The sequence below is a fragment of the Schistocerca piceifrons genome, chromosome 3 (assembly GCF_021461385.2).
Source record: "Schistocerca piceifrons isolate TAMUIC-IGC-003096 chromosome 3, iqSchPice1.1, whole genome shotgun sequence".
Taxonomy (NCBI): domain Eukaryota; kingdom Metazoa; phylum Arthropoda; class Insecta; order Orthoptera; family Acrididae; genus Schistocerca; species Schistocerca piceifrons.
This window is the reverse complement of record NC_060140.1, coordinates 843,905,390-843,929,176: the sequence shown is the minus strand read 5'-3', so window position 1 is coordinate 843,929,176 and position 23,787 is coordinate 843,905,390. Positions and strand designations below refer to the sequence as shown.

Sequence of the window (23,787 nt, the reverse complement as noted above, 5' to 3'; positions counted from 1 at the left end):
GGGAACTTGCCCTTCAGTATATCCTCTCTTCTCGTTATCCGCCAGGCCTCAACCTCCGCTAATTTCAAGTTGCCGCCGCTCATACCTCACCTGTCATTCAACAGCATCTTTGCCTCTGTACTTCTGCCTCGACTGACATCTCTGCCGAAACTCTTTGCCTTTACAAATGTCTGCTTGTGTCTGTGTATGTGCGGTTGGATATGGGTGTGTGTGCGCGAGTGTATACCTGTCCTTTTTCCCCCCTAAGGTAAATCTTTCCACTCCCGGGATTGGAATGACTCCTTACCCTTTCCCTTAAAACCCACATCCTTTCGTCTTTCCCTCTCCTTCCCTCTTTCCTGATGAAGCAACCGTTTGTTACGAAAGCTTGAATTTTGTGTGTATGTTTGTGTGTCTATCGACCTGCCAGCACTTTATATATATATAAAAAGAAGATGTGACTTACCAAACGAAAGCGCTGGCAGGTCGATAGACACACAAACATACACACAAAATTCAAGCTTTCGCAACCAACGGTTGCTTCATCAGGAAAGAGGGAAGGAGAGGGAAAGACGAAAGGATGTGGGTTTTAAGGGAGAGGGTAAGGAGTCATTCCAATCCCGGGAGCGGAAAGACTTACCTTAGGGGGAAAAAAGGACGGGTATACACTCGCACACACACATATCCATCCACACATATATACAGACACAAGCTCGTCTGTATATATGTGTGTGTGTGTGTGTGTGTGTGTGTGTGTGTGTGTGTGTGTGTGTGTGTGTGCGCGAGCGAGTGTATACCCGTCCTTTTTTCCCCCTGAGGTACGTCTTTCCGCTCCCGGGATTGGAATGACTCCTTATCCTCTCCCTTAAAACCCACATCCTTTTGTCTTTCCCTCTCCTTCCCTCTTTCCTGATGAAGCAACCGTTGGTTGCGAAAGCTTGAATTTTGTGTGTACGTTTGTGTGTCTTTCGACGTGCCAGTGCTTTTGTTTGGTAAGTCACATCATCTTTGTTGTTATATATAAAACCAAAGATGAGGCGACTTACCGAACAAAAGCGCTGGCAGGTCGATAGACACACAAACAAACACAAACATACACACAAAATTCAAGCTTTCGCAACAAACTGTTGCCTCATCAGGAAAGAGGGAAGGAGAGGGGAAGACGAAAGGTTCCTGATGAGGCAACAGTTTGTTGCGAAAGCTTGAATTTTGTGTGTATGTCTGTGTTTGTTTGTGTGTATCGACCTGCCAGCGCTTTTGTTCGGTAAGTCACCTCATCTTTGGTTTTATATATAATTTTTCCCACGTGGAATGTTTCCTTCCATTATATTGATATCATCTTTGTTGTTATATATATATATATATATATATATGTGTGCAGAATCTGTACAGAAATTTATTGAACTCTTTTGCTGCTATGTGTGAGACCATCTGTCAACCAAATTGTGCCACTGGTGCTAAAGTTGAGATAACTTGTCAGTGGATCATATCAATTACTTCCGCTAGAATAACTTGGTGCATTCTTGCACAGACAATGCAGCAGGAAAAGGAACAATGGTAATGGTGGGGGATGTCACTGAGAACAGCCACCACACAGTAGGGGAGGCCCAGGTTGCAGCTGAAGCCTATGCATAAACTCATCTCTCATAACTTAAGCTATAGCTAGAGAGTCTGTAAACGACTACATTAACAGGATATGTCTGTACAACCTATTATTCAATGAATATAGATGTTTCAACTACCTTGTTTCTCACCAGAGTAAAAAAGAATCACATACACAAAGGCTCAACCAAAGCAAAACTAGCCCAACTATGGGCACCCAGAAAGAAATCTCAAAAAGTAGCATAACAAACAGCATCCTTTATTATGACACTCACAATGTAAAATGAAGAACATGTCGCATAGAAACTGTGTGTCAGTCCCTTGAAAACCTGTTCATCAATATTAACTACATATAAAATTTTCTTTTCCTTTCTCAGTCTCCTTCCTAAAGTACCGAATCCATGAGAAGTACTTTTAGCTATGCCTCCCCCCCCCCCCCGCCTCCAAATTCTTAATTCTCTTTACTGTATGGTTATAATAGCTAACAGTTCCTGCAACTCTCTCAAGCACACTTGTTTCTTTGTTTGTCTCTGCCAACAAAAATTTAATGATAATACGTACAATCACTCATACCTGACTATGAAGAACTTATCCTTTTCATTCCATACGTTAAGTCTCCCCTGACCTGGACAACTTTCCCATTTTCCTAGACCTTTACAGTCCTTTTCCTTCACCCTTCTTCCTTCCCCTTCAACTCTTCTGCCCGAAGGAGCCACTAGCTCTGAAAGCTTGCCAATCACAACAGTATTGAGGGTGTGTTCTTCTGCCACTTCGTGAGTAGATTTTTTTACCCAATTAAATTATTTTCTTGCACCTATGATGCACAAAGACAGCAGCATCATGCTTCACAGTCAAGAGATGGCAATAAGAATGCTCTAAGTGCTCCGGTTGGCAGGCACATGAGCTCTACCATCTAATAAAGACTCTGAACTACGATGTAGTGAGAACAATACTGTGGCACAGTTTCAACAGTGTGCATGTGCATTCAGGTATGTACAAGAGAACTATTCTGATTTAGAAGATTTTTTTATTGTATTTGAAATCAAACTTGTCCACATAAAAACAAGTTATTACAGTACATTTTCATTTTGTGAAGCAAATCCTCCACTCTCGTGAGACTCATTATAATTACTGACCAACAGAGAAACAGATGAAAGTCTCATTTTAGATGCATACCAGATGGAGAGGCTTTAGTGACAACAAATTTACATGAAAGAAAACCTGATGTAAATCTATTGGACTTCAAATGACATACATTAATGAATTTATAGCTACAGACTTTTTTCAGTTGTTCTTTTTCCAAAAATTTTAATGGCATGTCTGAAGAAAGTACTGTAATCATACATGCACTAGTGAGAATACTAACATCCAAGCTTACTTGTATAGTGGATAAGATGACAAGGTTCAAGGAGTTATCTGTGTTTTTAGCTCAGTGTTCCTGGATTAAGGGAAAGAAGACAAAAAATGTCTATGAATACTGGTTTACATATCTACTTTATGTACCCCTGTCTCTCTTTAAATCGTTTCTTTGAGACATACTTTTACTGGTTCTAAAAATGATGCATTTTTCTAGAACATGGGAAAACCCAAATACAGACTGTATAAAATATGTCCAGTTGTTGGCTGTTTAAAATACCCATTCTGAAGTACATTTAAGCTTGTGAGTATTGATGTATTGGAAAGCCTTCATTATTGAAAGGATAAAGCATAGTTTAACGTTTAATTTGCTTCCCTTTGAGGAGACAGCATATGAAATAAGTGTTCCTTCCACAACGAAGACTTTTCAATAAGTTCACGTGCTGAAATGTACTGCAAAATGGATATTTTAAAAAGCCAACAACTGGGCATATTTTTAAAAGTTATTGCAAGTACATTACTACAACCACAGCCATATTAAGGCAACAGACTTGCCACATACAATTATTTTGCAACTACTTGTGGCAATATCAAGAACGCTGGAAATAGATGTCAAAAAATGAATCTAAAATCAAATATTGGCAGAATTTAAAAAATTCACAAACAGGTTGTGGGATCTCTAATAGTGTGAAAAAATGAGAAATTCTGATACCAATTACACGTCATACGTCAAACTACTGCTGCTCAGCAAACAGAATGGTATGTGAGCTGACTGTGAGGGTGCACACGAAGGTTTTTTAGATTATGTGACTCTCCATCCAGTCCAGATTATGACAGCTGTTGGAAACCCAGAAGTATAACTGTAAGAACCAAAGAAATGCCCCACACAGGAGAGAATATTAAAATCCTAGTGGTTAAGTGTCAAACTATTTGTAATAAAGCGTCCGGATTTTAAACACTCCTAAAAGGCAATGATGCTCACATAATACTAGGTGCAGAAGCTTTTTGAAATCCAGGGTTGACAGCAGTGAGTTTTAGGGAAAATTTAAGTGTGTTACAAAAGGATTGGCTACTGGGAATCTGAGATTGTGTATTTGTCACAGTAGATAAACATATGAAAATACAATTGAAGCTACATGCAAGATTGATTGAGCAAGACCCAATATGAAGGAGGGTGGGGGAGGGGGTAAAATTATAATTGGATTTTTCCATCTACCACCAGACTCAACTCCTGATGTAGCCAAAAACTTTATACCGAAAACCTCCATTTGCTTGTACATTAGTTCCCAAACCATGCTACAATCACTAGAGGGGACTTTAATCATCCAACAATCAATAGTGATAATTACAGTTTATTAGTGATGGGCATGAGAAGAAATCTGATGAAATGGTACTAAATATCTTCTCTGGAAACTACTTGGAACAGATAGCTCAAAACCCCACTCATGAAGGAAATATATTAAACCTAATGGCAGCTAATAGACATCCACATTGAAGCTAGTACCAGTGGCTATGGGGCGGTTGTAGCAACTATGATTACCAAAACACAAAGAATAGCTACAGAAAGTACAAAGATTTGTGTGTTTCATAAACTACATAAAGAAACTGTGGTGCCATACCTCAATGAGGAACTTGGAACTTTTAGCTCAAGACAGGAGCATGTAAAGGAAGTACGGCTCAAGTTTAAAAGAACAGATGACCACGCACTGGATATATATGTACCCAGTATGACAGTTCATGATGGGAGAGACCCTCCTTGGTACACAGTCACTGTAAAGAAATTCCTAAGCAAACAGAAACTATGAAAAGCAGAAGACTGTAGAAAGAGAGATGTTGAATGAAACAAGTTTAGCTATCAAGAGAGCAATGCATGAAGCTTTCAGTGACTACCAGCAAAATATTATCCAAGGATCTCTCACAAAACACAAAGACAGATAATTCAGTTACAGCATAAAGAAATTCCGGTCATTTGTAAAGGCTGTCATGGTATCAAAGTTTATGTGCAGTCACAGAGTAGATAGGAACTGAAATTGTGGGAGCAAAGCAAAAACAGAAATGCTTAACTCTGTTTTTAAATGTTCCTTTACAAAGGTAAACCCAAGAGAACTGTTCCAATTTAATTCTCATACCACAGAAGAAATGAGTGAAATAGATATTAGCATCAATGGCATTGGGGAACAGCTGAAATCGTTAAAATTGAATGAAGCTTCATGGTCTGATGGGATCCTTATCAGATTCTATACCAAATCTGCAGCTGAATTAGCCACTCTAATTATAACCTTTTCCACATCCTTCAAACAAAGGACTGTACCCAGTTGGAAAAAGCAAAGGTCACACCTGTCTACAAGAAGGGTAGCAGAAGTGATCCACAAAACTACAAGCCTATCTCACTGATTTTCATCTGTTGTATAATCTTGGACAACATTATCTACTCTACACCAATCTGCATGGATTCTGGGAACACAGATCATGCAAACCCAACTTGTACTTTTTTCACATGACATACTGAAAATCATGGACCAAGGCAGTCAGACAGATGCAGTGCTTGATTTCCATAGTACATTTGACTCAGTATCACATATGTTTATTACTGGTACGAGTTCATATGGGGTATCAACCCAGATTTGGGACTGGACTGATGATTTTTTGGTGCAGAGGATTCAGCATGTCATCTTGAATGGAGAAAAACTGACAGGTGTTGAAGCAATTTTGGGTGCACCCCAGGGAATTGTGTTGGGACCCTTCCTGTCAGTGTTGTATATTTATGACCTCACTTGCAATATTAACAGTAACCTCAGACTTTTCACATATAATTCAGTTATCTACAACTGAGTATTGTCTGTGAGAAGCCACAGAAATATTCAGTCAGATCCTGATAAGATTTCAAAGTGGTGCCAAGATAGACAACTTACTTCAAATGTTTGGAAACGTAAAACTGTACAGTTCACACAATGAAAAAAAAAATGTCGTATCCTATAGATATAATATCAAAGAATCACTGTTTGAATTGGTTAATTAATATAAATACCTGTGTGTAACAATTTGGGGGTTATGAAATGGGACAATCATATAGCCTCAGATGTAGGTAAGGAAGGTGGCAGACTGTGGTTTATTGGTAGAATACTAGGAAAATGCAATGAATCTACAAAGGAGACTGCACACGAAACACTGGTGCGACCCATCCTAGATCCAGGGACCTGTACCAAACAGGACTAACAGGGGATATTGAACATATACAAAGAGCAGTGGCACAGATGGTCATAGGTTTGTTTGACTTGTGAAAGAGTCTCATGAAGCTGCTAAAAGAACTGAACTGGCAGAATCTTGAAGATAGATGTAAACTATCCTGTGAAAACCTGGTAATTAGTTTTGAATGTAGCCATTTCTTTTTAAATCAGACCTGCACTGAAATTCTTATCTAAGTAAAACCTCACTGACATACATTGGTAACAACACAGTCTTACAACAGATATTGTGATAAACATATTACACCATGATACTTTCAAAAGATGAAACAGTGCACAAAGTATCAAGCCGCAGTGTGATTACCACACTATCTGTCATAAGATTGTGTTATGTTACCCAAGTATGTCAGCAAGGTTTTACTTTGACAAGCACTTCAGTGCAGATCTGGGTTGAAAATGAACAGCTACATTAGAAACTAGTCACCAGTATAAATCACATGTGACTTTGACAAAAATTTTAAATAAGATATTATGAAATCTAAGTTGACGGTGCTTTCCCATCAAAATGTTGGAACTACATACATATTTAAGTGATTAATCTACGAAGCAGCACGGACATGACAAAAATCATGGGATAGTGATATGCACATATGCAAATGGTGGTAGTACATGTACACAAGGTAAAAAATGGCAGTGCATTGGCAAAGCTGTCATTTGTACTCAGGAGATTCATGTGAAAGGTGTTCAACATGATCATGGACACGTGATGCGAATTAAGAGAGTTTGAACACAGAATGGTAGTTGAGACTAGTAAACTTGGGACATTCTGTTTCAAAAATCATTAGAGAGTTCAATATTTCGTGATTCACATAGTTAAGAGTGTGCTGCGAACAACAAATTTCAGGCATTACCACTCATTACGGACAACGCAGTGGCCGACTTAAAGACCAAAGCAGCAGCATTTGCACAGAGCTCTCAATGCTAACAGACAACCAACACCGTGTGAACCAACCACAGAAATCAATGTGGGACATATGAACATATCTGTTAGGACAGTGCTGTGAAATTTGGCATCACTCGGCTGGGGTAACAAGACAGCCGACACGACTGCCTTTGCTAACAGCACGAGATTGTCTGCAGTGCCTCTCCTGAGTTTGTGACCGTATCAGTTGGACATTAGATGATTGGAAAACTGTGGCCTGGTCAGATGAGTCCATTTTTCAGCTGGCAACAGCTGATGGGTCCTCTGCCACATTTGAACCCTACCAAGTTGTCAACAAGGCACTGTGCATGCTGGTGGTGACTCCATAATGATGGGGGCAATGTTTATATGGGATGGACTGGGTCTCCTGGTCCAACTGACTGGAAATCATTATGTTTGGCTACATGGAGACCATTTGCAGCCATTCATGGCCTTCATGTTTCGCACAATCATAGAATTTTTATGAGACCACAATTGTTTGTGATTGGTTAGAAGAATATTCTTGGCAATTTGAGCAAATGATCTGGCCACCCAGATCGCCCAACAAGAATCCTATCAACTATTTATGGAGCATCACTGAGGTCAGTTCATGCACAACATTCTGCACCGGCAACGTATTCTTAATTACAGATGGCAATAGAGGTAGCATGGCTCAATATTTCTGAATGGGACTTCCAACAACTTTCTGAGTCGACACCATGTCGAACTGCTGCTGCATTATGCCGCGCAAAAAGAGGTGTCCCATGACTTGTCACCTCCGTGCAAGCTCCTATATATTGCTCCCTTAGGGATCACAGAAACATTATTAATTACAGCACACACAGAGGCATTTAAGCAATCATTCTTTCCGCAATCCGTGCGTGAATAGAAAGAGAGAAAATCCTAATAATTGGGACAATGGAAAATACCCTCAGACATACACTTCACAGTGATTTGCAGAGTGTATACATAAATTTAGATGTAAAGTTATATAAGAAACCGAAGTGCAGCACCAAAGACAACAAATTCTTGGAATTACGTGACAAAACTCTTAAAATTTCAAGTTCAATAGCCGAAGAAAAACTTAAAAGGACTGCAAGGAAACAGGTGCAAATCACAGGCAAGTCTGGAAAAAATAGGCATTTTCCTAGGAGTGAGGAAGGATGTAGTGACAACAATAAGATGGACCAGAATGAAGTGGGTGAAGCAGGAAATGGACAAGATTGAAGGAAACTTTAAAAAAGTAACAGGATTTTTGGGAGGAATCTTATAAAACTGACAGGATACAGACAGAGAACTAACTGTATGTAAGAAACGTGAATCAGGATTTTTGGGAGGAATCTTATAAAACTGACAGGATACAGACAGAGAACTAACTGTATGTAAGAAACGTGAATAGGAGAACTGTAGACTTGCAGAGCACTTTCACATACTGTTTAACTGTGAACCACCTAGAGACTACTGGAACTGTAGCTGGATACAGCAGAGAGAGAGAGAGAGAGAGAGAGAGAGAGAGAGAGAGAGAGAGAGAGGGGGGGGGGGCACATCATCTAATCTGGGATGAAGTCGTATAGGCCATAATAGACCTAAAGAGAGGCCATAGAATAAGATGGAATGACATCTGAGATGAGGTTATCTGCCCAATTTGGGGGGACAAAGAAGATAGTAGCATGATCCAAAGAAGCAACGACAGTGCAAGTGCATTAAAGGTGGACAAGAGGGACGCAAACAACTACAGAAGAATTTCGCTACTAGAGACCAGCTATAAGGTGCTGTTACATCTCCTCTTGAGAAAGAGAAGAAGAGCAAACAAAGTACAGCTAGAGACTATCAAGCCAACTTTAGGATTAGCAGAAGATGCATAGAATGGATCTTTACCCCGAAACAACTCAAAACACACAGGCCTTAAAGACAAGAAAGACAACAAATAGTAAGCTTCACGCACTACATGAAGGCATACATCACTGTCAAGACACATTTGGGATGACCCCTGAAGAACATAGGGCTACACGTGAAAACTAATAACAAAAATCTTGACAGATATAAAGACAAGGGTAATTCATAAAAACTGCCTGAGAGTGGAGAGCAACAAACAAGGAAATGAGAATACCAAAAAGAGAGATGTGGGGAAAAAATATGGACAACAGGGCTCCAAAGTGGACTGCCTAACCCTAGTGGACAAAATAACAGTGAGACAGCACAAGACATAAACAAAGAACTTTACAACCTAAGAAAGATTTCCGAAATGGTGAGACCGAGGATTGCCTACAGAAGGCAAAGACAGAATACTACTGTGGATTGATAAACACCACAAGGCACACTGCAAAAGTAGATAAATTTGAATGCCTGTGAGAATATATAACAGGTAGAAAGACAATTAGTCATTAATACAAAGGACCAAAATGAAGTCAACAGTGATTTATAGAGTAAAATGAACATACAAGTATCTACTCACACAAATATTCAATATTGCAAGTCAATGGTGAGGAATACAGTGTTGTGTGTGACTGGGCCTACAACAATAGGATGACATGGTGCAGAACACCTACGAAAATTCTGAGGAAAATACTGTGCCCTGAAACAGGAGGTGACGGATGGATGCGAAGACCTAGGGAAGAACTGTACAGGAGCATGAGGACAACACTAGGAGCAAACAGACTGAAAAGGGAAAGATATGTGGGGCTTGTTATGGGGCTGAATATGGATGGAGTAACGGAAAGTGTGTGGTAAACAATGGGTAGATCAAGAGGAAACATACGAACTAAGAACGTTGAACTCAAGAAGGATTCATCAGAATTAGCTATCAGCATGCAAGGGATGTAAAACGAGAAGCAAGCAGACACCAAGAAATATGTTACTTAACAACAGAAAAGATATAGGTAAAGAGGGAGAGGTGGGGGAGGGGGGCGGGGGAGTAGAAAGAATAACAAGGTTTTGGTAGGAGAAGAAAATGCAATCCATGGCACTACATAGGACTTCATGGAAGAAGAACAAGAAGAGGTGGATCTATCTGCCCCTGAAGAAAGAATTATTTTATAAATTAACTGTTGGCAACAAAATTCCCAGAACCAATTTCCAACTGAAACTGAAGTAAGTTCAAGTTAATCTAGAGTGGTGGTGACCACACAAGCAAAGAAGATGATCTCTCTAAAGATTGCGGAAACCTCCAATGCCATTCCATAAACTTCGACAACAAAATTCTCTATGAGAATATAAAAGACTATGGTATTACTATTCAAGTTTCTTCTCGATTTCAAATATTTCACACAAAATCAATAACAAGGGCAAACTTTTTGCCAAGTAGTCTCTTTATGAAAAATAATCATCCCTTTAAACAATAAAGCCTGTGGGAATGCTGCCATGCATCTCATGCTGGCAAATGACAGCGATAAAAGAAAAAGAATCTGGTAATAACTGGCATGCAATACACGTAACAGCAAAAGAGTTAAGGTGAAAAATAGACTTTCATTATTCCACCAATACATATTTTGTTGGAAGTCAGTTTTTAGCTTATGAAATCACCAAACCTCAAAAGCCCAAAACAAACTGCACAGAGTCTAACAGTTGTCAAGTAGTGTCACACCGACAGCTCTTCAGTGTATCAATTAGCATTATGTTTCAAAGTACGTTGCAACTAAATTTTTACTTACTTATTAGCAGCTCATTCTTGAATTATAGTGGAATGGTGTAAATACACAAAAATACCAAATCAAAGAGTGGAGGAGGTAAGAATTACAGTGTCGACATATATCCCACAACCTCCTCCCTCTTTATTGAAAAGCTGGATAAAGAGAAATGAAAACAACAATGCTTACATACTAAGATATTTGCGAAAGTATATTAGATGTGCCTGACAGTTATTTCTTATGAGTAAAATCAGTTTATAACTAAATAAGTACTACAAAAACAATCCCTGTCTATGAACTTTTCACCATTAACAAAGAAATTTATTTTTATATCTTTTATTGTTGGCTTGTGTACAACAGTTAATTTGTAAGCAACTGATTTCTCACAAATAACATTACAGGATAAGTATATTGGCATACACAAAATTACAATGAATACTACATCACAACTATTCCTCTCAAAATAGCTGAAAAATAATGAGTCATAAGCATGGGCAATGGGAGTAGTTTTGTGAAGAGGCTCATACATGAAAGAATAGAAAGGTATTCGTTAGAAACTATGAAATATTAGTGAAGGTAATGAAGTCCAGTAAAAAGGATGAGCTGTCATTCCTCTGAAATACTAAATCAATAGCGAAAAATGAATACAAAATAGTGACAAATAAGCACAGTGAACATAGCTGTATCGCAATTAAAATGAAAAGATTACATAAAATAAGGGAAAGGCAAACACGTACCTAAAGCATATCAACACGTGCTGCATGGTAATATGTAACAGCAAACACAGCAAGGCCATTGTGTGTGTGTGGGTGGGTGGGGGGGGGGGGGGGGGGGGGGCGCACGCGCACTATTGATGGAAAAAGAGCTAGTGTGAATGCTGTTTTCTGTTACATGTTAACTTGCAACATCCATTGATCTGCTGTAGGTGAGTTGTTGCCTTTCCCTTATTTTATGTACTGTTCTGTCTGGGAACTTACTAAAAATTAAAATAAAGAGAAAGAAAAGGAATGGAGGGAGGGGAAGGAGGGGAGGAGCAGAGAGAGAGAGAGAGAGAGAGAGAGAGAGAGAGAGAGAGAGAGAGAGAGAGAGAGAGAATTTATTAACACCAGCAAAACAGGATATGAATTAATAATATGCAATTTAATTACAATAAACACTATCGAAAAGTTCTCTTACTGAATCTATGATATGCTAGCACATAATGTAGATATTAATAAAGGTAATAGGTAAACAGTCTATTTGCCATCAACTGCCATGGAAATCATTTTGGGACTGCATCGAAAGGGGGTGCTATATACCATCTGGATTGGACTTAATCCAGTTTGTAGAATCACAAAAGCAGTCAGTCTGCCTCCAACTCCATCCGTGAACAAAATGAGAAAAACAATTTAATACACGATACAATAAAAAAATCCACTGCACACTTCACAGCAATTCGTGGAAGAGAGCAGTAGAACAAACGGCAGCATATAATTTAATATCTCTGACATGCAATTTAACTTTCACATTTCCCACTGAAACACTAAACTGGCTTTGAGGGAATCCACAGCACTTACTTGAGCGTATAGTTGTAAGCTTTTTCCTGCAGCTCTGTGCATGCATGAGTTTCTGCAAAGCAGTGTATTCCTACACAGTTCGTTGTGTCCATGTGGCTTTCAAGATACTGACATGCAGCGTCACGGACTGGGAGGACCTGGAGCAAGTTGGCAGCGGCGAGCAGAGACTGGACGTTGTTGCGTGTGACTGTGACAGAGCTAGTGTATGCGTAGTCCAGCAGCAGTGCCATTGTGGATGGCTCCACACCATTCACCACCACAACAGACTGCTTTGACTCTGCCAGTGTTGTGGTAAACATAGCCTGCATAAATAAATCTCTCAATAGTACATCAACAATACAAGAAGGAAAAATCTACTCCACACATTTCATGTGGACTAAATGCAAAACTTAATTTGTTCACCAAACTAGTTCATCTTCCACTTATTAAAATGGAGTCAATACCATCTCTTGCACTGGGTCTACCTTTGCATTACACTACATGAATCATGTTCCATGGGTCCTGCAGAGAGTAGTTTCCGGGATGTGGAAAGAAAACTTAGGATCATTTAAGCACAATACAACGAAATGGCTTAAAATTATGAAATATTATTATGTCACAATACTAATATTAATTGTAAAATAATCCTAAACAATTTTAAGAGTTTTTGTGAAGATACTCTTAATGGAGTAAGAGTTGCTGGACGAAGTTTCTAATTTAGTCAAACTCCAATATATTAGCAACAAGACACACAATATTTTCTAGCACATTGTGTGTGTGTGTGGGTGTGTGGGGGGGGGGGGGGGTCCCACTTAACCAAATGCTGGTCACCTTCCAGGAATTCCAAACTGGTCTCACCATCCTTCCTCAGATCCCTTCCTAAGAACACCAACCTTTCACCAGAAGAAAGGACAGCCACACACAGCCTCAAAACGGATCGTGACCTAATGATCGAACCTGCAGACAAAGGTTTCCCAAATGTTGTGCTGAATCTCAGTGACTACCTGGAGAAAGGCCTCTGCCAATTGTTTGACTCCACCTACAAACTTTGCCAGAGTGATCCAATCCCAGATGTCCAACATAGCCTCCAATCCCAGCTGAAAGCCTTAGGCCCTTCCCATAACACCCCCTGAATCTGCTTCCTCCTCACCCCTATGACACTCTGCACACCAACCTTCTACATCCTCCCAACAATCCTGGATACCCAACTGCAGAGAGAGAGAGAAAGAAAGCTTTTGAAGTCTGGGTTGAGACATACCCTTCTGTGTAAACTACTAACATGAAACAAGAACACATCAATCAGATTACTGAAACAAAGCATCAAATATTTGATGTTACTTGCCTGTATTTACTCACACACAGCTTATAGACCACTCTTTAAAAATGTGGATATCCTCTCACTTCCATGTATCTATTTGCACTGTATGATAACTCATCATCATCATTTAAGACTGATTATGCCTTTCAGCGTTCAGTCTGGAGCATAGCCCCCCCCCCCCCCCCTTATACAGTTCCTCCATGATCCCATATTCAGTGCTAACATTGGTGCCTCTTCTGATGTTAAGCCTATTACTTCAAAATCATTCTTAACCGAATCCAGGCACCTTCTCCTTGGTCTACCCTGACTCCTCCTACCCTGTACTGCTGAACCCATGAGTCTCTTGGGTAACCTTGCTTCTCCCATGCGTGTAACATGACCCCACCATCTAAGCCTGTTCGCACTGACTGCTACATCTATAGCGTTCATTCCCAGTTTTTCTTTGATTTCCTCATTGTGGACACCCTCCTGCCATTGTTCCCATTTACTAGTACCTGCAATCATCCTAGCTACTTTCATATCCGTAACCTCAACCTTGTTGATAAGGTAACCTGAATCCACCCAGCTTTCACTCCCGTACAACAAAGTTGGTCGAAAGATTGAACGGTGCACAGATAACTTAGTCTTGCTACTGACTTCCTTCTTGCAGAAGAGAGTAGATCGTAGCTGAGTGCTCACTGCATTAGTTTTGCTGCACCTCGCTTCCAGTTCTTTCACTATGTTGCCATCCTGTGAGAATATGCATCCTAAGTACTTGAAACCGTCCACCTGTTCTAACTTTGTTCCTCCTATTTGGCACTCAATCTGTTTATATTTCTTTCCCACTGACATTACTTTCGTTTTGGAGATGCTAATCTTCATACCATAGTCCTTACATTTCTGATCTAGCTCTGAAATATTACTTTGCAAACTTTCAATCGAATCTGCCATCACAACTAAGTCATCCGCATATGCAAGACTGCTTATTTTGTGTTCACATATCTTAATCTCACCCAGCCAGTCTACTGTTTTCAACATATGATCCATAAACAATATGAACAACAGTGGAGACAGGTTGCAGCCTTGTCTTACCCCTGAAACTACTCTGAACCATGACCTCAATTTACCGTCAACTCTAACTGCTGCCTGACTATCCATGTAAAGACCTTTAATTGCTTGCAAAAGTTTGCCTCCTATTCCATAATCTTGTAGAACAGACAATAACTTCCTCCTAGGAACCCGGTCATATGCCTTTTCTAGATCTATAAAGCATAGATACAATTCCCTGTTCCACTCATAACACTTCTCCATTATTTGCCGTAAGCTAAAGATCTGGTCCTGACAACCTCTAAGAGGCCTAAACCCACACTGATTTTCATCCAATTGGTCCTCAACTAATACTCGCACTTTCCTTTCAACAATACCTGAGAAGATTTTACCCACAGCGCTGATTAAAGAGATACCTCTGTAGTTGTTACAATCTTTTCTGTTTCCATGTTTAAAGATTGGTGTGATTACTGCTTTTGTCCAGTCTAATGGAACCTGTCCCGACTCCCAGGCCATTTCAATTATCCTGTGTAGCCATTTAAGACCTGACATTTCACTGTATTTGATGAGTTCCGACTTAATTTCATCCACCCCAGCTGCTTTATTGCACTGCAATCTATTGACCATTTTTTCCACTTCCTCAAATGTGATCCTATTTCCATCATCATTCCTATCCCATTCTACCTCGAAATCTGAAACATTACTGATCGCATTTTCACCTACATTGAGCAACTCTTCAAAATATTCCCTCCATCTGCCCAAGGCATCCACAGGATTCACCAGCAGTTATCCTGACCTGTCCAAAATACTTGTCATTTCCTTCTTACCTCCCTTTCGAAGACTGCTAATTACACTCCAGAATGGTTTTCCAGCAGCTTGACCCATAGTCTCCAACCTGTTTCCAAAGTCTTCCCACGATTTCTTCTTGGATGCTGCAATTATCTGTTTGGCTTTGTTTCTTTCTTCAACATAACTTTCTCTGTCTACCTGGGTTCTGGTATGTAGCCATTTTTGATACGCCTTCTTTTTCCTTTTACAGGCTGCCTTGACTGTGTCATTCCACCAAGCTGTTTGCTTCATCCTACTTTTACACACTACTGTTCCAAGACATTCTTTAGCCACTTCTAGTACTGTGTCCCTGTACCTTGTCCATTCCTTTTCCAATGACTGTAATTGACTACAATCAACTAACTGGTACCTTTCTGAGATCGCTGTTATGTACTTGTGCCTGGTTTCCTTATCCTGAGGTTTCTCCACTCTTATCCTCCTACATATGGCCCTGACCTGCACTTTCGGCCTCACAATCCCAATTTCACTGCAGATTAAATAATGATCAGTGTCATCAAAGAATCCCCTGAATACACGTGTGTCCCTCACAGCCTTCCTGAGTTCCTGATCTGTTATTATATAGTCAATGACAGATCTGGTTCCCGTGCTTTCCCAAGTATACAGGTAAATGTTCTTATGTTTAAAAAAGGAGTTTGTGATTACTAAGCCCATACTGGCACAGAAATCCAAGAGTTGTTTCCCGTTCCTGTTGGCCTCCATATCCTCTCCAAATTTACCCATAACCTTTTCATACCCTTCTGTTAGATTTCCAATCCTGGCGTGAAAATCACCCATGAGCAGAACACTGTCCTTGTCCTTTACTCTAACAACTACATCACTGAGTGCCTCATAAAAACTATCCATCTTATCTTGATCTGCCCCTTCACAATGCGAATATACTGACACAATCCTAATTTTCTTGCTAGACACTGTCAAATCTATCCACATCAGTCGTTCGTTTACATACCTTATTGCAACTACGCTGGGTTCCATTTCTTTCCTGATGTAAAGCCCTACACCCCATTGTGCTATTCCTGCTTTGACTCCTGACAGGTAGACCTTGTATTCTCCCACTTCCTCTTCTTTCTCACCCCTTACCCGAATGTCACTAACAGCTAAAACATCCAGCCCCATTTTACTTGCAGCCTCTGCCAGCTCTACCTTCTTCCCAGAGTAGTCCCCATTGATATTAATAGCTCCCCATCTCATTACCATTTGTTTGCCAAGTCGTATCTTAGGAGTCCCTGGTTTGTCAGTTAGAGGTGGGACTCCGTCACCTCCAAAGGTCCGAGGCATTTTGCTCTGATTGTTGCCAGCATCATATTTAAAGTACCAGGGAAGCAGGTTGCTAGCCTTACTTGCCCCGAGTCCCATTAGGTTTTACCCCTAACAGCTGAGGGACTAACCGGTGGATTTGGTAGTCTTTGCCGTATGAGCACAAAGGTGACCACGACTCAGAATATGTCCGAGATGCCCAGCCTTATTCCAAAGTAACTGGTATCCCGACTGTCGGGACCACTTACTTGGCCACTCATACGTTGCCCGTGGTTCATGAACTAGGACATGACTACAGGAACCCACACCATGATGATAACTTTTTGTGAAAAAATATGGAGTGGAAAAATCTAATCCAATAAAATGAAAATATTCACCCCCCCCTCCCACACACACACACGCACAAACAACAACAAGCAAAAACAATATTTTCATACATAGGCACTGAACGCTTAACGTAAATTTTCTTTAAAAAAAGGGACCCTAGATTACAAGAACATTATTTATATTAAGCTCTCCAAGAAATTAAATCAATACATGACCTGCCAAGCCTCAAGCCATCTTCTGAGGGATATTTGACTTTCCACTTCTTTTATAGCATGCATAAGTTCCTTCAGAAAGTACACTAAATTCTTGTATCTGTGCCTTGGCGATATACTATATAAACATTACTGGCTCTTAGGTAGCTTAAATGATTTACCACGTAAATGTTACTGTAATATAAATATCAATCCACTTGAACAGATGCCTTTATGCTCTTTCTGCTTTTGCAATATATTCTCTTTCCTGATGTGCAATGTATTCTGTATGTACAACTACTTAGCGCAACGTTAAATTTTATTACACACTTACTTACCCTGTATCACAATGTACCATTTGCGTACTACGTGATTACCTTCACCATTAAAATTAATCTAATCTATGGAAAACGATTTTTACTTTCTTAACATCGAATCCATTGATAATAGTTATCAGTGGCTGCCAATTCTGCCCAATAAACAACTACGTAAGTTATAAAGGGAGGAAAAAAAAAGGAAAATGTTGTAATCTCAGGAACAAGAAGTTCGCAATACGACTGCAAACTAGTAACAAACAACGTGTACAAACACTACAGTAGGTTATTTTTATAAAATTTTCTAATCTTATTTATACAAACAAGTTACGCCGGCTTACCTTAAAATATGGACTGAACGACGCCAAAACATTTCTGTGCGCTGGGAACTTTACACCATCAACTGAAAGGCTAACGTCGCAGAAATATCCCTCATTCCTTAAATCATTTAAACCAAGAAGTACCTAGACACAATTACAAACGTCACTCCACCATAGAAACAAAATCGCTGCATGCTTTCAATAAATAAGTATAATCAAATGGTTATACCTCTTGAGAATGAGAGGTTTCCACGAACTTGTATTCGTCTGCTCCTGGTCCGTCAGAATTGTCAGCAGTTGACGTACTGTCACTGTCAGAACTGGGCTTCCTTTGTCTATTATTGTAAGGCAAACGATTTGTCGGAATAGTACCGTCGCCTCCTACGGCTGGTTGGCCTATTGGTACTAATAACATGCTGTGGAACGCCTACATTCGTTGTCTGAGTCCTACTGTTGTCACTGTAACCATTGTCTTTATATAAAAGTGGCATCAAATATAGATTGTTGATATCGATTAACAATGTGAGCTTAATTCATTACTTGTGTCTGGCAGAAGGCAGCCTGCAGAACTAAAAAAAAAAATTACATCAACACAACTCCTCTCATTTTATTCGATGCATGTCCCACCCTCCACTTACGCTCAAAGATATACGGTATGCGGATTACAACAAACCGGTGAAAACACGGACTTGTCAGAGACTTTACATTAACTATCTCTCTGGGTCTCTGCGTTCAATCATGGCCACCTCTATTACAGGCGACCGTGGTTCAATGGTAACGGAAAATCACATTCTGTGACTCACAGTACGTTATATCGAATAGCCAGATGTAAGGAATGAGCCGAATTTATTATAGTTAAACATTCATCTCTCGCACATCGTTACGATAGCGCAGAAACCACAATTAAGCGTCACACAAGAAGGTCCTAATTACAGCAAATCCAGTCTATACTTTGCAAGTACCGGTAAAATGAATTAAAAAAGATTATGTTCTATATTGTATCAATCATAAATAGCAAATTGTAGAAAAGCCTAGATATTCTACAGTGATTAAGTAAATAAAAATTATTGTGTGAAAAATTTTACACTGTAAGAGTAATCTTAGCAGTTCTTTAAGCAACAGCATACGCTGTTATATTGTTCCTGGGTTTCTTTTGTGAACAATAGGTTGTCTATAAGTCTGCTTTCGGTAACTAGGTCCAACAATTTAGTTTTAACATTGTATATATTCGTCCACGCAGTTTTTCTTCTCCTATTGTCCACATGGGAAAAATAATGTAACTATCTACTGAAGTACCTAACTCATTTATGTGAGACATTATCGTCAAGTCGATGATCATGCTATTATGGTAATGGGATAATTCGTTTTTATATTGGGTACGTATATTCCTTAGTTATATAAGTGCTACAAGTTACCAAGTTGAAATCAGTCAATAACAGAAGCAGTTGGGAGAAGCAAAATTTTCTCTGGAAAGTAATAATAAAGTAATTTCTACCAAGTACTTCACAAAATTGGGAAGCTGGAGAAACAGTTATACATGGTAATTATCGCTCTTAGACCAAAGAAAAATTGAAGCACAGTAATGGTTGTCCTTTTTTCGACTTACGTAATACCTGATGTTCCCCTGGTATGTATTTATTTCAATTTTATTAGTCCATCTCTTCGTTTCCCCTCTCTCTGTCCAACTTCTCCGCCCCCTCTCTGTCCACCCCCTTCTCTCCATTTTCCTCTATCTGCCTCCTCCATCCCTCCCACTCTCTGTCCATCTCGTCCCACCACTCTCTCTCTTTGCTCACTTCCTTCTACCTCTCTCTCTACCCATCTGCTCCTTCCCTCACAACTCGTGACCTAAGTGCCATACAATGATATAATTTTGTAGGTACATTAAGCTACATATGTGGTAACTGTCTGTTAAATGACTTGCAAATAGAATTAGTAACAAAGAAGTAAGAATTTCTAGCATCATGATGTTATGCATGATTTACTGCACTGACAGCAAAAATGCAGTAAGTGATAAAGTTTTCTCCTTGCATATACTGAGGGGGTTGCCAGTGAGAAAAAAATTCATCCAGGTTTGAAATTAATTGTGAAGTTCTTACAAGTCATTAAATGCATTTGTTCTGGATTCAAATCTGGATATTCACACATCATTCCCTACATTTTTTTTCAGCCCCACCATTACTCCTTTAGATTAGATTAGATTAATACTAGTTCCATAGATCATGAATACGATATTTCGTAATGATGTGGAACGAGTCGAATTTTCCAATACATGACATAATTAGGTTAATTTAACAACAAACTTAAGTTAATATAATAACTTTATTTTTTTGTGTTTTTTTGTTTTTCTTTATTTTTTTTATTTTTTAATATTTTTGTTTTTTTTTCTTTTTTTTTCTTAATTTATATCTAAAAATTCCTCTATGGAGTAGAAGGAGTTGTCATTCAGAAATTCTTTTAATTTCTTCTTAAGTACTTGTTGGTTATCTGTCAGACTTTTGATACTATTTGGTAAGTGACCAAAGACTTTAGTGCCAGTATAATTCACCCCTTTCTGTGCCAAAGTTAGATTTAATCTTGAATAGTGAAGATCGTCCTTTCTCCTAGTATTGTAGTTATGCACACTGCTATTACTTCTGAATTGGGTTTGGTTGTTAATAACAAATTTCATAAGAGAGTATATATACTGAGAAGCTACTGTGAATATCCCTAGATCCTTAAATAAATGTCTGCAGGATGATCTTGGGTGGACTCCAGCTATTATTCTGATTACACGCTTTTGTGCAATAAATACTTTATTCCTCAGTGATGAATTCCCCCAAAATATGATGCCATATGAAAGCAATGAGTGAAAATAGGCGTAGTAAGCTAATTTACTAAGATGTTTATCACCAAAATTTGCAATGGCCCTTATTGCATAAGTAGCTGAACTCAAACGTTTCAGCAGATCATCAATGTGTTTCTTCCAATTTAATCTCTCATCAATGGACATACCAAAAAATTTGGAATATTCTACCTTAGCTATATGCTTCTGATTAAGGTCTATATTTATTAATGGCGTCATACCATTCACTGTACGGAACTGTATGTACTGTGTCTTATCAAAATTCAGTGAGAGTCCGTTTACAAGGAACCATTTAGTAATTTTCTGAAAGACAGTATTGACAATTTCATCAGTTAATTCTTGTTTCTCAGGTGTGATTACTATACGTGTATCATCAGCAAAGAGAACTAACTTTGCCTCTTCATGAATATAGAATGGCAAGTCATTAATATATAATAAGAACAACAAAGGACCCAAGACTGACCCTTGTGGAACCCCATTCTTGATAGTTCCCCAGTTTGAGGAATGTGCTGATCTTTGCATGTTACGAGAACTACTTATTTCAACTTTCTGCACTCTTCCAGTTAGGTACGAATTAAACCATTTGTTCACTGTCCCACTCATGCCGCAATACTTGAGCTTGTCTAGCAGAATTTCATGATTTACACAATCAAAAGCCTTTGAGAGATCACAAAAAATCTCAATGGGTGGTGTTCGGTTATTCAGATCATTCAAAATTTGACTGGTGAAAGCATATATGGCATTTTCTGTTGAAAAACCTTTCTGGAAACCAAACTCACATTTTGTTAGTACTTCATTTTTACAGATGTGTGAAGCTACTCTTGAATACATTACTTTCTCAAAAATTTTGGATAAAGCTGTTAGGAGGGAGATTGGACGGTAATTGTTGACATCAGATCTATCCCCCTTTTTATGCAAAGGTATAACAATAGCATATTTCAGTCTATCAGGGAAAATGCCCTGTTCCAGAGAGCTATTACACAGGTGGCTGAGAATCTTACTTATCTGTTGAGAACAAGCTTTTAGTATTTTGCTGGAAATGCCATCAATTCCATGTGAGTTTTTGCTTTTAAGCAAGTTTATTATTTTCTTAATTTCAGAGGGAGAAGTGGGTGAGATTTCAATTGTATCAAATTGCATAGGTATGGCCTCTTCCATTAACAGCCTAGCATCTTCTAATGAACACCTGGATCCTACTATATCCACAACATTTAGAAAATGATTATTAAAAATATTTTCAACTTCTGTCTTTTTGTTCGTAAAGTTTTCATTCAATTTGATGGTAATACTGTCTTCCTCTGCTCTTGGTTGACCTGTTTCTCTTTTAATAATATTCCAAATTGTTTTAATTTTATTATCAGAGTTGCTGATTTCAGATATGATACACATACTCCTGGATTTTTTAATAACTTTTCTTAATATAACACAGTAGTTTTTATAATTTTTGATAGTTTCTGGGTCACTACTCTTTCTTGCTGTCAGATACATTTCCCTTTTCCGGTTACAAGATATTTTTATACCCTTAGTAAGCCATGGTTTGTTACAAGGTTTCTTACGAGTATATTTAACTATTTTCTTGGGGAAGCAGTTTTCAAATGCATTTACAAAAATGTCATGAAATAAATTATATTTTAAATTGGCATCAGGTTCACGGTACACCTCATCCCAGTCTAACTGCTGTAGGCTTTCCCTGAAATTTGCAATTGTTAAATCGTTGACTGAACGTACTACTTTGGAAGACTGTTTAGTATTGCTGAATGGAGCTATGTCATATATTGTAACTAGCTGTGCACCATGATCAGAAAGACCATTCTCAACAGGCTGAGCATTTATCTGGTTAAACTTATCTTGGTCTATAAAGAAGTTATCTATCAGTGTGCTGCTATCCTTTACCACCCGAGTAGGAAAATCAATAACGGGTGTCAAATTGAAAGAACCGAGTAATACTTCAAGGTCATTTTTCCTATTACCCTCTTTCAGAGAATCTACATTGAAGTCCCCACAAATAATAATTTGCTTCCCCCTGTCTGACAGATAGCACAACAAGGAGTCCAAATTTTTCAGAAATAGATGAAAATTTCCTGATGGGGACCTATATACAGTTACAATTATAAATGTGCCTTTATTTAATTTAAGCTCACAGGCACATGCTTCTATATGTTTCTCTACACAAAACTTTTTTGTTTCTATACTTTTTGCACAATGATAACTTTTGACATATATGGCAACTCCTCCTTTCTCCATATTTTCTCTCATTACATGTGCAGAGAGCTTATAACCACTTACATTTACCTTATCCATATCAGTAACAATGTGATGCTCAGACAGACATATATCTATTTCATTCTCAGCTTCTAAATCTTCTAAACAAACCAGAAGCTCATCTACTTTATTCTTTAAACTCCCAATATTTTGATGATAGGCAGGTGGTTGTTACCACCATTCCCATTCTTTCCAGACAGTAAGAGATATGTGTTAAGTTTCCATCAAATCAGCCCAGTAGTTTCAGAGGAGATGTTTAACATAACTACACTCATGCTCATAAATTAAGGATAATTGCAGAATATGGTGCCACACAACGTGGCACTACACAAAACTGGCGTTAATAGCATAGGCACATAGGGAACACACACAACACAGATCTGTAAGTCAACGGTATTGGTAATAAGTTGAGAAAACTGTCCCGAAATACATGTGCTACAAAACGCCATTGTTTCCTGCGCATGTATCCCGACATCAATATGGGATATGATCACCATGTACACATACACAAGCCACACAACGGGTTGGCATAGTCTGGAACAGCTGGTCGAGCAGCTGCTAGGGTATAGTCTCCAATTCTTGCACCAGCTTCTGAAGTGTCCTTGGGGTTTGAAGACGTGCAGTGATACATCGACCAAGAGCATCCCAGACATGCTCGATGGGGTTTAGGTCTGGAGGACAGGGCCACTTCATTCACCTGATATCTTCTGATTTAAGGTACTCCTTCACGATGGCAGCTCGGTGGGGCCATGCGTTATCATCCATCAGGAGGAAGGTGGGACCCACTGCAGCGTTGAAAAGATGGACATACTGATGCAAAATGATGTCCAGATACAC

General features: G+C 39.0%; 1 protein-coding gene across 2 annotated transcripts in view; it reads right to left on the bottom strand.

The window, feature by feature from the left end:
• Positions 1–18,483, bottom strand: part of LOC124788107 (kelch-like protein 12) — a 92,643-nt gene extending 74,160 nt beyond the window's left edge. Inside the window, exons 1-4 of one of the 2 annotated variants that reach the window (XM_047255227.1) lie at positions 18,384–18,483; positions 18,073–18,302; positions 17,865–17,987; positions 12,266–12,567 (exon numbers count right to left, since the gene is read on the bottom strand). In XM_047255227.1, the coding sequence (XP_047111183.1) occupies positions 12,266–12,567; positions 17,865–17,987; positions 18,073–18,258 (611 nt within the window). In that variant the 5' untranslated portion in view covers positions 18,259–18,302; positions 18,384–18,483. Of the gene's footprint in view, positions 1–12,265; positions 12,568–17,864; positions 17,988–18,072 lie in introns of both variants that reach the window. The other variant, XM_047255226.1, reaches the window with a different exon arrangement.
• Positions 18,484–23,787: the final 5,304 nt, after the last annotated feature.